This window comes from Eucyclogobius newberryi, unplaced genomic scaffold, assembly GCF_026437365.1.
Source record: "Eucyclogobius newberryi isolate DKJ021-1_F unplaced genomic scaffold, fEucNew1.0.hap1 SCAF_1, whole genome shotgun sequence".
Taxonomy (NCBI): Eukaryota; Metazoa; Chordata; class Actinopteri; order Gobiiformes; family Gobiidae; genus Eucyclogobius; species Eucyclogobius newberryi.
Window position 1 is genome coordinate 22,418,998 of NW_027315723.1, and position 16,826 is coordinate 22,435,823.

The window sequence follows — 16,826 nt, forward strand, 5'->3', positions numbered from 1 at the left end:
TACTAGTTTATTTTAGTTTATAATCCCTGTGTAGGTTTCAATAATAGCAATGCACTGTGCAGTCCACTCTCCCGCTCTCAGTGCACTTTTATTAGACCTTGGTCGTCTTTAAACCTGTGTTATTCACTCCCACGCGCACCGTAAACATCCACACGTCGCTGCCCAGTCTTGTTATTATGTCCCATGTCCTTCTCAATATCACCGCCATTTCTCCACGCCGTTCAGCTGATGCTCTTTGGCACCTCATTACGGCGTTCCTTATCCATATTACCTGCTCAGAGCTCGCGATCGCGCAGGATATCGTCAAGCAAATTCCCGTAACCAGCCCAAGAAGAAAAGAGTCATTATCACGTCCCGATACGAAGAAAAAAAACCCACACACTTCGCTCCGTGGAGAGGCTCGGAGATTGTTTCCCGAGATATGTTTTCAAGGCTAATTATCCCGCAATAATGACACTGTTCTGAAGGCGGGGGCCGGCGAAAGCTGCAACCGCCCCGCTCGTGTTTCACGTCCAAGCGTTCTGTTCGACAGGCTGTGTGGCTTTGTTCAACTTAAATAAACACATTTTTTTCAGTGGAGGTTTCGGCCAAGTTTCCAACGCTGGAACACCTGCGAGTTTAGTAAGAGCTCAGAAATGTAACTGGCCTATTTCAATGTAATCGTCCATACAGAACATGATACTATGACAACGAGGCCAAAAGTCATCATAGTACGTTTTTGGAAGGTGAATATCAGCTATTAAAACTGTAGATGGAAAAGGACTGAATGCGCTTTTGACAGTTCATATTTCAGTTTTCAGTTCAAAGATTGTTCTTGTTCTTAATGGATGTGATTAAGGCGAGAGACTGTAGGACTGGTGAAAAGGGAAATACCTGAAATGTAGACATCAAGTTGAAACTTACATACATTTCATATAAAGAAATGTTTTACAAGTTTTTCATGGTGTATTTTCTCTCCAGAGTATAAGTCCAGCCAATAATGCACAATAGAGAAGAAAAAAACATATATAAGTCGCACTGGAGTATAAGTCACATTTGTTGGGGGTATCAAATGTATTTGATAAAATCCAAGACCAAGAACAGACATTTCATCTTGAAATGCAATTTAAAATAATAACAGATGAGAGAACATGGCGAATAGATGTACGTATGCTAACGCTAACACCTTCAGCTACATGAGGCACAGACAGAACTGTGGTAAGTGTCTGGTATGTTAACGTAACATATGAACAGTTATTCAGATAACTATAGCATAAAGAACATGCTAACAAGTTTACCAAAGCATCAGTATTACCCCAAATCACTAAATCCATTGAATTCTTCTTCCTCTGTGTCACTTCTATACAACTCTACAAACTGCAGAGGTAGAGGAAGTGCAGATTCTTCTTCTGCGTCGCTTAGAGGCTAGAGCGCCCTCTTGCAGTTCTCATGTGAAAATAAAGAGTTAAAAATATCACATATTAGTCGCACCCTGGCCAAACTAAGAAAAAAGGTGCGACTTATAGTGTGGTATACGGTAATGCTTTCATGAATACATCATTGTATGTGTAGAAAAAGAATGTTGAACGAGCAAATATAAAAAAAAAAAAAAAACATTTTCTTTTTTGTTTTGACGTATTGGATAACATAAAATAATCACATTTTGCCTCATTTTGGAGTTCAAATTTCAAACAATCAGGCTTGGAATTAGATATCAACAAAACCTTCAGTATGATTTTGTCAACATTTTGTTAAGTAAGTTTGGTGCGTGTACGTGCTATTTGATCTCTATGTGAGAGAAATATATTTGAAGAAAATAGTTTTTCAAGTTACAATGTCCCGTATAAATCTATGGATGCAAGTGGATTTAAATAAAAAATGAAAATAAATCTTCAGGTGCAGATTGGACAATGTGGGTTCCAGGTAAAAGCTTGTGAGTTTAGCAAACAATCTCATCTTCAAAAATACACTACAAATCTAACTGCAATATCCAATAAGAATATGTGTAAGTGTTTGCAGAAGACTTGAAATTGATTTGTTTTCCCGCATTATGTCATTGTCTTGAGCAAAGTCATATCTCATGCAATGCGGTCGTTCTTGTATTATCCGTGAGAGGAGCATGTTGTGTGGATGCTATAGGTGCCGCCGCGTTCACTCAGCTTCCTGACAGGTCACAGTGGGCTGCGCGGGGCTGTCAGGGCACAGTGGGGCGCGGCGGGGCTGTCGGGGCACAGTGGGGTGCGGGCGGAGCTGTCGGGGGCAGGTGTAGACAGCGGCGGAGCGGGGGATAGGGCTCCGGTGGTGGGACGGAGGAGGAGGGCACGATGCAAGCTCCTCCACACTGACACGTCCCTCTCCCTCCGCGTAGTAGGCCTCACCTGTTCATTGTAATGAGTGGATACTGTGTGGGGTCAGGGGTCAGGGGTCGCGCTGGACTGGAGCCTATCACAGTGACGTTGGGCCGCAGCTGCATTCTAATACCAAGCATGTTGTTTACAGTATAAATTGCTACATAAAGTTTTGTTTTAAACTTTCCAATAAGGGAATAAAGTCATACGTATTTCCACATTTTGATGATTTATTTTATAGGAATTTCAAATTTTTCTGATAATGAAATCTCAGCATATTTCTATTGGATGGATTTTGTCACCTTCATTTTGTCATCTACTACTCTTACTACTACTACTACTACTACTACTACTACTACAACTACTACTTAGGGCAGGGGTGTCCAAACTTTTTTCACCAAGGGCTGCATTTTGAACCTTAAACGGGGCAGAGGGCCACAAACAACTTGACAATGCCGAATTTGTTGAATGACAAAGTGAATCATTCGAAATTTTGCATTTGACGTAATTGCAATGAGCCTCCACACCTTTAACTAGACTTAGAACATTAATATTAGGTTGGTATAATGTCAATATGCCTGAATTTTCCCAATTTCACAGTAAAAAGTACTAGTTTTTGTTGTTTGGGCCGACGTAGCAGGAAGCTGGAGGGCCAACAAAAATTGGTCTGAGGGCCGCATTTGGCCCCCGGGCCCTAGTTTGGACATGCCTGACTTAGGGGTTTGCCAAAATATCAAAATACTGATATATTGTGATTCTAACTTTGGTGATACAATATCGATATCATAGGCTGCCGAATTGATAAATCGCCATGAGTAAATTTTGGTGCAACCGCACTACAATGCTGTTCCTACTTTAAAGAAAGGAAAGGATTGAAGCGGTTGTATTTCATTTTGAGTTTGTGCGAGTCGTGGTTTGACAAAGAAAAATTTTGTTAAACTGTTTTGGGCTCTTAAAAAAAATAGTGATGTATCGTAGAATATCTTGAGCAATATATCAATTATCACATTTATCGCAAAATCGTGATGTTATTGTAGCTGTGTATCGTGTCGAATTTTGACCTTCACTGTGACTACTACTACTACAACTACTACTACTACTACTACTACTACTACTACTTTCCAAACCTTCTCTTCAAATGGATCCACTTCCTTCAAGGAGAACATTTGACCAATCACAGTGAAGTGTGAAGTAACTCATTTGACTTGCCTTCAACTTCCCCAGATCCAAACTTTGCCGTTTTTGTCTGACAAAACTGTGATATTATGTTTTCCCGTCCCTAATAAAAAAGGTTGCTCCTAAAATGGAGGAGTTATGGTGTGTTGGTTTAAAGCGGTGGCTCAGCGGCGATCTCGTGTAGACATTTCATCCTCAGACTTCTTTATGTGCACAGACGGCATTTGATCACACAATGCGCAAAAAGCTGCAGTGTCTCGAAAGCAGTTTTCTCTGAGAAGTCCTTGAGCGCTCTTTAGATCGAGTCGCTGCCTGTCTGCCCGCGTCTGCGCCCCCATTTATCTCCATCATTTATCCGTCTGACTGAGTTAACCAAACAAAGCGCTCGGAGGTGGCCGTGAGAGCTCCGTATAGTCAAACATTTCCCCCGCACGACGCAGCGGCACGCCCAGCGAAGAGGAGCTCGCCCGCCCCGCTCCATGCCGCGTTCAACATGAGGGATGGGCCTGGTGACAGGTTGAAAGAATTTACCCGGACGATGGAGCGACTATAGACACTTAAAGGCTTTAGAGTCCCCTTTGAACCTTTGTACGACAGAGAGACGAAAGCAAACGACGGGCCTAAACTGCACTGCGGCTGTGATCTGTGTGTGACGGGGACGAGAGCGAGGGCGGACGGGATCTCGATGACGGTATTCAGATGATATTCGAGGTTCAAGTCTTGCACGAAAACGTGAACTGGACTGAAAACCGTAGCACGAATCCGCTGAAACCGATCGAGAGGTTAAGAGGAGAAGGAGGGAAAGTCTCGCAGCTAAAATATGATATAAAGTATTGTATTTTCCGGACTATACGTCGGAATAGTTTGGCCATGCGACTTATACTCCGGAGTGACTTCTAAGTGATATTAATTACATATTTGTCTACCTCTGGAGTTTGTGGAGTTGTTTAGAAGTGACACAGGAAGAAGAATTCAATGGATTTAGTGATTTGGGGTAAAACTGATGCTTTGGTAAACTTGTTAGCATGTTCTTTATGCTATAGTTATCTGAATAACTGTTCATATGTTACGTTAACATACCAGACACTTACCACAGTTCTGTCTGTGCGTCATGTAGCTGAAGGTGTTAGCGTTAGCATACGTACACCTATTCACCATGTTCTCTCATCTGTTATTATTTTAATTTGCAAGACGAAATGTTCTTGGTCCTGAATTTATCAAATACCTTTCCCCCAAAAAATACAATTTATACTCCAATGTGATGTTGGCTGGTGCCACTTATACTCCAGTTTATATACGGTATATGAATCAATTCTGGTTGTGCTTACTGACCTCGAAGCGATTTTGTGTGGTTTAATGCACCTTATAATCCAGTGCGCCTCATATATGAAAAATGATCGAAAATAGACCATTCATTGACAGTGCGCCTTATAGTGTGGAAAATACGGTAGATTGATTTGTGTAGAATGTCCAGTGTTCAAGTGGCCAACAAGTCAACAATGCACCGATTCCCGATGAAAATGACATTATAGTCTGTGTAGAGCTTATTTTCTCTGGAGGTCGAGCCCTATGTCACTGCCACTAATACAACTGGAAGGAGGATTATGTCAGACTGGCTTTTCTTCAGAAACCAAGTGGTGGGCGGCCCCTGTTGGGCTTCATTGTGCTTATGTGGGCGAAAATGTATCAGTTAGCGGAACAATAATTTCCCAAAAGAAACACGCTGTCGACACAAACTGTTGGCTAAAACCGGTGCCGCCGCCTATGCCGGGACGGTCCTGTCCAGCTCGTGATTGAGGATGAGCTCTGGCGGCTCTAATGCTCCGCTGATGACACACGTTTGCTTCATAAGTGAGTGTGCAAGGAGCCAGCTGGGCCCAACAGCCCATCACTCACACGCATGAGCTCCTCACGTTCATATTTATATCAATAAATGAAATGTGAAACACTTCTTCAGTCTCATTAAACATATGCGGCAGCGGGAAAGTGATTGATTCCGTCCTCTTGGTTGATTTGAACTCTAGAAACGCAAAAACTCAAACTGTTTTCTTCCGTTTTACCAGTGCGATGTCGGATCCCGCTCAGGTAGTTTAACACGACTTGAATGCACATAAAACTGTATAAAGCAGTTAGTTAGATTCTCCCTTTTTGTTTTGCGTTTCTGAATCAAGCCAAAGTTGTAATAAACATTCCCTATAAACATGTAATTTAACACATTCATTAACGACTGCATTTTCTTTCACATAAACCTTTTAGTGATAATAAAGCTCTTTTCTCTACTGCGTTAGTGTCTTCATCAATTAGATATATTTCAGGTTTACTTTAAGACACGGCGAGCGCTCTTGTTTTTACAAAGACAGATGTAGCGAAAGCCGCGGAGCCGTTGTTTTCGGCGCTTAGCTCGTCTGCAGATCTGAACGGACACGTCTCAGGCGGCTGCTCGCAGAAAGGTCAGAGGCGGTGCGTAAGCAAATCCGAGCGTCCTAACGAGTTTCGGCTCTTCATCCGAGTGTGTGCCTCCTGTTAGTCTCACTGCCGAGTCTCTCTGACAGCCCTGTAATAAGGCCATTACGCCCCACTCAGCAGCAGCAGCAGCAGCAGCAGCAGCAGCTTTTGGACAAGCTCAGTCTCTTTCTAATGGCGTGAACGGCAATCAAATGTGCACGAGTCAGGAAGTTCTGCCGGTAACATCTGCATGCGGGGTCGGAGTTAGTTATGACACGTTTGAACACTTTTTACAAGCTATTTTTGAAGAAGGAAGTCAGAATCAGGTTAATTGGCATTGTCAGTGAATAAAAACGCGGTTCACAAACTAGGAACTTTCTTCGGTGATAAGGTGCAACATGAAACAATAATAACATCAAAAATAAATATATATGGGGAAAAAAAAACTTTAAAAAAAGAAAAAAGGATGATCTTATATTAGCCAGTGTTTTATTGTTGCATAATTTATGTATAAAATACTCAGTTGTTATTTATTCAATTCAAGGCATTTTATTTTTGTCAAAATGAGATCTGGGAAAACCGTGAGCCTCTCCACAGATCTGATGTGTGATGCGGCCCGGGCTTGTAACCTGCTTGTCATGATGGGGATAGTTTGATGCCATTAGAAGGAACATTCCAAAGTAATAATAGTAATAGTACATGATGCTACTATTCAGAAACAACATCAGGGTAAACATCATGTGCAGCAGGTGTGTGTTCATGTAAATAAAACTGCCCGTGTTGTTCACAATGCACCGAACACGTCTACGGATAAAGATTACTCAATAAACCTTCTGAAAGACAATCTGAGACGTGACTTCACCTGATTAATTTGTTTCTCAATGAGGGAGGAGAGACTCACACCCATTCGGATTAATACAAATCTTCAATTAATGCCACCATAATATTTTCCGTTGCTATTTAGAAGTTGTGTCAGACATATTTTGGTATCTAACTAACTAACTATAACTGGTATAATAATGAGACAGAGGGCCAGCGCTGGGCTCATAACAGGCCCCTCTTCTCTGTACGAGTCATGCCGTTTGTACAATTATCTACCAGCGCTGACCCTTGATTTGTGCTTGGTCCTGTGGCATTTTGATACGTGGTGGGGAGGGCTACACGAGGGTCTCTGCAGGTGAAAGGGGGCCACTGTGAGCCCGTTTCCCCAGCGACGGTCCAGTCAGTTCAGTCCTTGTTCTGCTAAAGGCTGTTTGAGACTTAAGATTGAGACATGTTGTTTGAGGTGGGCAGTGTTCAAATATCAATTTAATTAAAAAAATAAAAGCTATATATATATATATACATTTATAGGAAAATTAGACATGCTAAATGACAATATTGGTTAATTGTGTGTAAAAAGTAAAAATCTGAAAAAATAAATAAAACAAAATCCAATTAGAAATGAAAATCAAACTTGTGGCATAACAATATTTCAAGTAAGACATAAAACATTTTTGAGCCATAAAAATGACTCAAAAATGCATAAACCCACAAGGCTCATAATAATAGCACTCGCATGGAAACACCATCACCAGTGACTTTACCAGTGCATTTGTGACTTTATGACAAAACTCTCTTTCTTTGCTTGATAAAAACACATAAACTTAAACTTTCCTGCACCACTCTGACCACTACAGTTTCCATACACTGGAGCCTGAAATAAACATTAATATCGCCTTGCCCTTTACTGCACTGTCCGTATTAGCCCGCGGTCCTACATCATTAAATCGTGGTCGGCAGGAGAAGTTTTGACACCGCTTCATTGATCCGCATAGGTCACACAGAGCATGAACCGGGAATAATGAGGAGGTCCTGGAAAGAGTGGAACTGTCATCTGTCAAATACGTATTCATAATCATTCCATTCTGACGCGTAGAAGACGGTGGCCCTTCCCTTAAACTTGGAGCCGGCTAATTGCTTTGAATCACATCGCCCTTTGACCTCTCCACATGGTCACTAAAGCTACTAGACATTGTCATTCCGCCCGCGTGCCCGTCCTCCGCACTCACTAAAAGTCTATTTTAGAGCGAGATAGGTTCAAGGGTATTCCACGCACCTCGGAGTTACCGGCGCTGTTGGCACTGAATAGGAATTGTAGTGTGTGTTTTTTTTTTCCAAATGCTTCGGGAACGACGGCTTTGATGGAGGACGAGCAGAAGGTTCGACCACAATGTCAGAGTGAGTCGTGCTGCTCGGAGCGAGAGGAGAGGAATTAGTGCTGGTTTAGAGTGGACACGGGGAGAGAGCGTTTGAAAATGTATACACCATCTATGCAAATATTTGTAATTTATCTGTGTTTGACGTACTTCAGTGCCACTATATATGGAGCTATATATGGAGCTATATATGGAGCTATATGGAGTTTGGCGCTTGAGTTCTTCAGAAATACTGCACCTATAGTTGGAGGATTAGTGTATTGTGTGCGTGTTTTGGGTTTATGATAGAAACTTACCCTAACCCTAACACCTAACCCCTAACCCCTAACCCATAACCCTAACCCATAACCCTAACCCCTAACCCTAACCCTAACCCATAACCCATAACCCTAACCGCTAACCCTAACCCTAACCCATAACCCTAACCCCTAACCCCTAACCCCTAACCCATAACCCTAACCGCTAACCCTAACCCCTAACCCATAACCCATAACCCTAACCCATAACCCTAACCGCTAACCCATAACCCTAACCCTAACTCATGACCCCTAACCCCTAACCCATGACCCTAACCCATGACCCCTAACCCCTAACCCATAACCCATAACCCATTACCCCTAACCCATAACCCCTAACCCATAACCCATAACCCCTAATCCATAACCCATTACCCATAACCCATAACCCATAACCCATAACCCATAACCCCTAACCCATAACCCATAACCCATAACCCATAACCCATAACCCATAACCCATAACCCATAACCCCTAACCCCTAACCCCTAACCCATAACCCCTAACCCCTAACCCATAACCCATAACCCATAACCCTAACACAATTGTTGACAATCCACACAGAAATCCCCACAAACCTTTTTGACAGGCTAATTTTGCATTTGAGTGTTTAAAATGTATTGTTTGTTACATAAATGCTCACCCTGAGTTCTAAATCTAAACTTTTTGCTTTGGCTTGATTGAAATAAGTGGCACAACACTGTATATTTGGACAGCTCACGTCGTCTCTCCGCCTTTCCCCCTGCAACAACCAGTCGCAGTGTAAAACGGCTTGTTAAAATCTCCAGGTGACCCGCACGGAGCGTCGCTGGCCCCGCCCGTCCGTCGCGGGCCTGCGTTTTCGGGTGCGCCGCCTCCGCTGACCCGTCACGTCTCCGGGTCTGAGTGCTGCACGCCCCGCTGAAGCCTTTGTGTCGGGCGAGCGTGCAGAGTGCATTAGTGAGAGGAGCTGACGCGTGGACTCGAAGGTTGTGGAGCTGTTATCGTCACCGTGGAACAAACGCGTCGCTTTATCCGGAGTCGGGTCTGTTAAAACTGTGTAGGCCAAACTTAAATGTTACCTGAGGTGGACCTTGTGGTTGTGCCTGTGTTTGGAGACAGGACTTTGCTTCAAGTTAGCTATTCTCAAGCTATAAACCAGCCTGATTTACAGTAAACTCTTTTATCTGTAGTTTAATTTGCGCGTATATGACATCATTGCAATGTGAAAATATGTAACTTAACATTGACACTTTTAATACGTGGCCAAAGTTCATGATTAATCCTGCTGCTGTGTGGGTGCTATGGACCATCAATAAAGTATCTTCAAGCTGCGTATGCATGCTAATTGCTGTGATAATTACAAAGCAATTATGAACTAAATAGTTTAAAGCATTTGCAAACCAAGAAATTACAGTTGACGTACTAAGAATCAATTTTGATACGTTCGAAAAAGCTAATTTCATCTATCTATATTTTTATCTGTATTATCTTAACACAACACAATTATCTCAAATTAAAAGAAATGTGCCTGTCAACCGTTAGCACACAGATGAGAGGAAAGAAGCACATAGTTATATTTACTTGAGGAACTTTTTTAATAAATCTTACTTTTCTGACACTTCTACTGGAGTAATTTTAGTTTGAAGTAACAGTACTCTTACTTGAGCAAACATTCAAGTTACTTTTCCCGCTGTGAGTAATTCTGCAGTTACAAAAAGCTGCATGGGAACAACGTTTTTTCCTTTTTTCACACTTGAATTCTTGCTTTATTTAAAGTTGTGTTGGTCCAATTAACTCAGTCAATACAGTCGACGTCCAAACAGTTTCCAGTAATAGTCTCTCTAAATACTTCTTTGAGTCACTTTTACTTCTACTTGAGCGAAGTCATTTTAAAGTAATGTTACTCTTCCTTACATACCCTCACTACTTTCCGACCCCACGCTTGCTCCTGGTTTGTGGGGACATCTTGCCTGAATACACCGACGTGCCTGATCAGATGAGTGGAGGAGGATATTAAAACAGGATCTAATGCTGGAGATGTGCGGGGCAGAGGTCCAGCTGTTGGACAGGTCAACACTGTTTATCTTTAAGGGTGGTTTTAATAAGACCAGCAAGAGTCCTGCCCAAATGGAGACGATTCTGTTACGTCACTACTGCTGCTCACTGCTGAGAAAAGAGCTGTTTTTGTTGTTGTTATGGTTGTTTTTCTTGCATCGTAAGTGTTGTAAAGATATACCATCTTTTCCGCACTACACTTAAAAGCCTTTAATTTTCTCAAAAAACGATCCTTATATCCGTATATATGGATAAATTCTGGTTGTGCTTACTGGCCTCAAAGCGATTTTGTGTGGTACACGTTTTGTTTGCTTAATGCGCCTTATAGTGCGGTGCTCCCTATAGTCTGGAAAATACGGTAATCGGTTTAATTTGTTTTAACGCAGGGTTTCTCAATTTCATGCAGAAAAATGCGTGCGGCTTGGCCTGTTTTCCACGATGGCCGCGACGATTAAACGTCACATTAAACTTGAAACACGCTGACGTTATTTAATCAAAATGTCAAAAAATAATGATTTGTTTCAGATTTTCCTGAATAATACACATAAGTTGTAACTATTCTCTATTTGGAAGCTTTCAGTCACCGTATTTCGACCTTTGTTTGGCTGGCTAAAAAGTTGAAAATAATCCTTATAGTTTCCACCACTGACGACTGACGCATACATTTTACATTAACAGCATTGTGAAATTCTCGTATTTTTCCGGTGACATCTATAAAAAAAACTGTGCGTCGTAAAATCCCTCAACCCTGTCTTGTCCCGGCCCAGAGTCCATTGTGTGGGAAAGAGCTTTTCACTCGGACTCCCGACTAGCGCCAGGAAATAGTCGGAGCCACTTCAAACAGATGTGTGATAAGTCTGGGGCGACGAGTGGAGAGTGCTTCGTCTGTAAGTGTGCGCGAGCGGGAGAGAGGAAGAGCACGTTTACCGCCATGTCGCACTTTGATGTCCATAGATTCTGAGAGAGATGGCAGTTATCTTCTGGGCCGGGCTGATCTTCACAGGGACCGGGCGTGCTGGGTGTGGGAGAGGCACTCGCGGCGTTGACGTGGCGACATACCAAACGGTGGAGCTCACATCCTCAGAATGTTAGCCAAGAGTTAAAAAAAAATTGACTTTAAGAGGCTAAATACTACTAAACTTAGCATACGTTCAAAAGTGTTCCGAGTTCTTCTACTTCTCCTTCGTTTACTTTTGTCTATTGTTTTTTCCATATGCACATTTACACGATCAACAGCATGTTCTTCACAATACAAAGGGAATCGTGTAAGCTTCTGTTGCTGCATGATTCCTTAATGACAGGTTTTTACAATTTTCAAATTTCAACTTTATTTGGTGTATTTATACCTGTTGTACATATGAATTATAGTTTTACACAAATCGAGCAGGTATTTGTGGAGAAATTTTGAAAAATCTGTCGGAAAAAAACATCACACTAGGGACACTCATTCCAGTCAAAGTTTATGCAGAATTTACACAAAGAAACAACTTTTTTGACATTTAAGACATTAATTCAACTAGATAAAGTCGCTCTTGCATATTTCTATTTGTCAAAGTAAAAAAAAAGTTTTTGCCCAGTGTTTGCTGAGTAATTTCCTAGTGTGATGCCATCAATTACAAACATGAAGTGAAATTATAAACCTAAAAAATGTGCTATTCTGGCATCATATTTTTTATTTACATATATATATTTTTTGCATTTTAGTTCAATGAGTTGTCCAACCTGTCAGAGGCATTTTAAGTATGAAGAGATTGTGATACAAAACCCTTCAATGTTTTGTAAATCTCTGGTATTTCAAAGGAACAGCCATCACAGACATTGTCTGACTTCATCGCCACCACAGACATTGTCTGACTTCATCGCCACCACAGACATTGTTGATTAATTTCTCCCTGTGGCCCTCAGAGGCAACTGTTATTGTGATTTTGGGCCTTACAAAAATAAATTGATTTGATTTGATGATTTGATTAGGGTCAATTGATATAATAAATACAAAATAAACATATTAAAAATGGGAAATTGACTTGCCCTTCATCACATTGAAACCATATATAGGCCTGTAGAACGTCATAATTAGAAATAGACCGATATGTCACAGTTTTTGCTGTATTAGCCTTAAATATACAGAGACCAACTCTTCAGTGTCAAGAAGACGCTGCACAGAATGTGACTTCACTGCTCTCTTTGTTTGTTGTAAAACAGGTTTATAGGGTGCGTTCGTAGATTAAGAATTTGTGGATTTGTGGAGTTTATCGACCATGGCTTTCTCTGGATTCTAAACAGTCGGCATCGGCAATTAAAAAAAAAATATTGCTCAACATTTCTGGTTGCAGTAGTTTCATCGTACTAAATGGGGAACCGCGTCTCGACGAGCGTCTTATCTCACCACAGATGCCGCCGCTCCATGTATCAGTTAGAGAAGGACAACTGCCGGCTGTGAAAGAACATAAATTGAGCCACAGCGCGGACGAGAACAGACAAGAAGCATCATTTAGCCGTCACAAACGCCAACCAAAAGACTGCATAAGGAACAAGGCCTCAGTATATCAGTCCTCCGTCTGGATGGGGCGCGGAGAGCAGCCAAATGGGATGAAGTTAAGCCGCACTAACTGCTTGTTGTGACTCTGGGGAGCGAACTCAATCGTCCTTTCAGCGGCCGACTGCGACGGAGAAAGCCCCGCATTGTTGCATTGTTGCGTGTTTGCGGCGGATTATGAGGGCGGTGTCACAACAGTGGTTCTGTGACGGGCTCCGGGCGTCGCTGTCGTGAGCGGGACCCGGGGGGAATGCCGATGGCGCCTAATGAGCTACAAATCCGGCCTCAAATCAGGAGCGGGTCAGCGGGAACAATGGGACGGGTCAGGGGCGGTGTGGGCCCGGGTCAGCGAGCGCGCACTTCACCGGCCTGCGCCAATACCGGGTTCTGCCATGGAAACGTTGAAGCGATGATGTGATTTGTACCGGTTGAACGCACAGTACGAGGCTCGATGCTGGTTTGGATATTTTTACGCGACTGTTGGGAAATCGTGAGGTTCCCGTAGGCGTCGCACACGTGTGGTTGTTGGTGGGTTCGATTCCAGCCTTTGAACGTTTGCCGAATGTCTCTTCCCATTTCTCTCTCCCCATTTCGTGCTACAACTGTCCTGTCAAATAATGCCTTCGGGCCAGAAAAATCTTCAAAAAAAAAACAAAAAAGGGTGAGTCTGAATGTTTGCTAATACGTTTGGATGGAGTTTAATGTCATACTGGGGAACATTCCCGGCAAAGCAATAAGCGAGAGATAATAACTACCATTATGTCCTCGGGCAAGACACTTCACCCAACTTACCAGTGTGAATACTATGACTGTGTGAGTGTCATAACCCGGCTCGAGGCCATGACAGCAACAACAACAAAAGTAAAGTCGAATAAATGAATGGATTTCTCGGACAATCTCGACGAGGCGCGATTGGTCAGGATATATGTTTGTGTAGTGTTGAACGATGAGTCATAGGTGAAATGAAATAAGGAAAATAAGTGGCGCGCACAGGTGAATAGTCGCACCGAACTCCGCCCGCAAGCAAAACAATAACAACACCATATTGGGACAACATGGGAGCAGTGGGTAACAGTGGGTAACAGTGTGTAACAGTGGGTAACAGTGGGCACAGAAACTCAGGCTCTTTCTGTTGACCCGCCCAGGGGCAGTTGTTTCTACAAACCCTTGTCAGTGCAACTAAGGAATAAAGACTTTCATACTAATCTCCCCTCCAATCTCCAAAAAGATTAGTTTTACACAGTTATATTTAAACTTTAAGCTTGGAATTCTTTCTTCTTTGAGCTCAGAAAAGCCGGTGGCGATTGCTGTTACCTCAGATCTGAATCCATTCCCAGGACGGGCCGCGTAAACCTGCCGTGACGTGTTAATGACTGTTGTGCTCTCACGGCGTGTGACTCATCAGTTCTCGCCGTGTTTGCAGGTAGTTGAGGGGAGGCTCCGGGCCGGGCTCAGCGCTCAGGGCCGGGCTCTGGGCTCCGGGCCGGGCGCAGGGCTCAGCGCTGGGGTAAGCAGGTTTGGACTGCCTGGTGTGGGCCCTGGGTGAGGCACTGTCTGGTTTGAGGCTTTGGGGAGAAATTTGTAATGATGGTGATTATGCAATGACGATTTTAAGTAAGCAGAAGTAAAGCACAGGTATTAGCGGAAAGCATTTAAGTCCACCCAGGGCCGGTGCTGTCGGGTGTTTTGGAGACACATTTCCTCTGCATTCCGTATTCTTATTTAAGTCTATTTTGTATCACATTGAAAGATGAACACAGCTTTTTGATCCTTTGCGTAATCCCTTGATTGAGACGAAGTTGCCACAACAAACAGTGATTTGGCAGTCAGAACCCTTTCCTGTTGCAGCCCGTCAGATGTGTTGTGAATGAAGTAGGTCTCGAGTCCAAGTGTTTTGCTCAAGGACACAACAACAGTACACGTGTGAGTTTGGTTTGAAGTGGCCGCCCTCCAGTTTGTGGGCAAATATTTAACCACTGCACGTCAATTGATTGATTCCTGTTTATGTAAAGAAGCAGCATGTGATCCATGTTTTAGAGGTAATCGGAACATAGATATTGTGAGTGTTTTGATGATATGCACAGTATAAATGCAACAAAAAGAGCTAATAAAAACATTGTACTAATAAAAAGTGATGTTGCAAACTTTGAAATAAGGATATAAGATTATATTTCATGTTTGGGATACATTTTACAATAAACTTTAGCTAATACATTTAAAAACATGTTTTAACCCATTTCTGTTGAATGTTATATTATTGTTGTGTCAGTATTTCCCGCCCCTAAATGATTGTACTATTACTACATGTTAGGGCTGGGAATCACAAGGTCCCTCACGATTCGATGCGATACACGGGATGATACAATAATATCCCGATTTTGCGATACAGCGATATATCGCTCATGATATTCTACGAAATATCCCTATTTTTTAAAGAAATCCAAATACATTTTAACAGCATTTTTCTTTGTTAAACCACGACCTGCACAAACTCAAAATTGTAATCGCCGTGGTTATGCTGTCACAAAATAATTCTGGCGATCTCATAGCGATGTATCGATACAGCAGCCCGCAATATCGATACTGTATCACCAAATTTAGTATCACGATATATATCAATATTTCGATATTTCGGCACACCCCTATCACATGTAACGTATTATTTCTGTGCACGGACGAATTGTTTCATCCCAAGTTGCAAATCAAATCGTAAAATGTCAAACCCAAATGAAACGTGAGGATTCATTAGTCTGATGTGTCTTCGCTTTCCCTCCTCTTCCACTGTTTGACTGTAATTGGAATTTTGACGGCGCGGCGTAAACACTCAGAGGCGTTCCCGTGAATATTCATCAGGGCGGCTCGGGCGAGGGGGGGATTGCGACGGTCGGGTCGGGGGCTGCGCTCGTACGTGAGCCCGGCTTATTGACGTGTTCCTGTCCAAACAGCGCCGTCCCAGGTCAGCGAGGTCGTCAAGGAGAAGATCCAGCAGCGCAGCGTGCAGCTGTCCTGGCAGGAGCCGCACCACCCCAACGGCGTCATCAAGGAGTACGAGATCAAGTATTATGAAAAGGTGAGCGGACACAGGGCATTATTTATGTTAATATATGCCATTAATCATTGGTCAAAGCAATGCAAAAAGGTAAACAAAGGAGCCATGGAATAATCTGATGAACTGCAGGGTCACGTATCAGAATATGTTTCATGGAACATTTAGCATCTTCGGTTTGAGCCAGAGCTAATGAAAAATGCTATGACGTGACGATGTAATCCCACATTTGTCCAGTGGTTCATGGAAAAAGAAAAGGCTTTTGAGTTCTAAACCAGTGTCCAGATTTTTTGAATCATTTCTAACATTTTCTAAACCATTTAAGCACATTTCAAAGGTATTTTCCTTTCGTACAACATTTATTTAATTACCGGTGTTTTTATTGCTCCAAAAATTGCTCGAAAAACAACTTGCCCTGGTTGGCGTCCCCACCTGGAAATATAAGTTTAATGTTACACCGCAGAGGCAACACAATCAGTCTCCATAGAGACCTCATAACTTTGGCACTGTATGTTTTTCAACTTTATTTATTATAAGCAAGCTACTAAATCCAATCTAGTTCAGTTCTGCTGTTCTGACATACAAAACGCCATAGTTCAAACATCATCAAAGGCGTGCGGACTTTAAAAAACACAGAAGAGAGCTTTATTAACACTTGTTGATGTCGCAAGGTGGAACCGAGGATTTAGAGCTCTGGAGAGGGAAACACAACTACAGAATAATAACGAGTACGGGCACGGTTTGGATGTGGACAGTCAGGCCTC

The 16,826-nt window shown here is 42.5% G+C and overlaps 1 protein-coding gene across 3 annotated transcripts in view; it reads left to right on the forward strand.

The window, feature by feature from the left end:
• The window catches only part of epha7 (eph receptor A7), a 115,719-nt gene that overhangs the window by 73,668 nt on the left and 25,225 nt on the right, over positions 1–16,826 (forward strand). For all 3 annotated transcript variants that reach the window (XM_072440175.1, XM_072440183.1, XM_072440192.1), the window contains exon 6: positions 15,962–16,086. In XM_072440175.1, the coding sequence (XP_072296276.1) occupies positions 15,962–16,086 (125 nt within the window). The remainder of the gene's footprint in view (positions 1–15,961; positions 16,087–16,826) is intronic.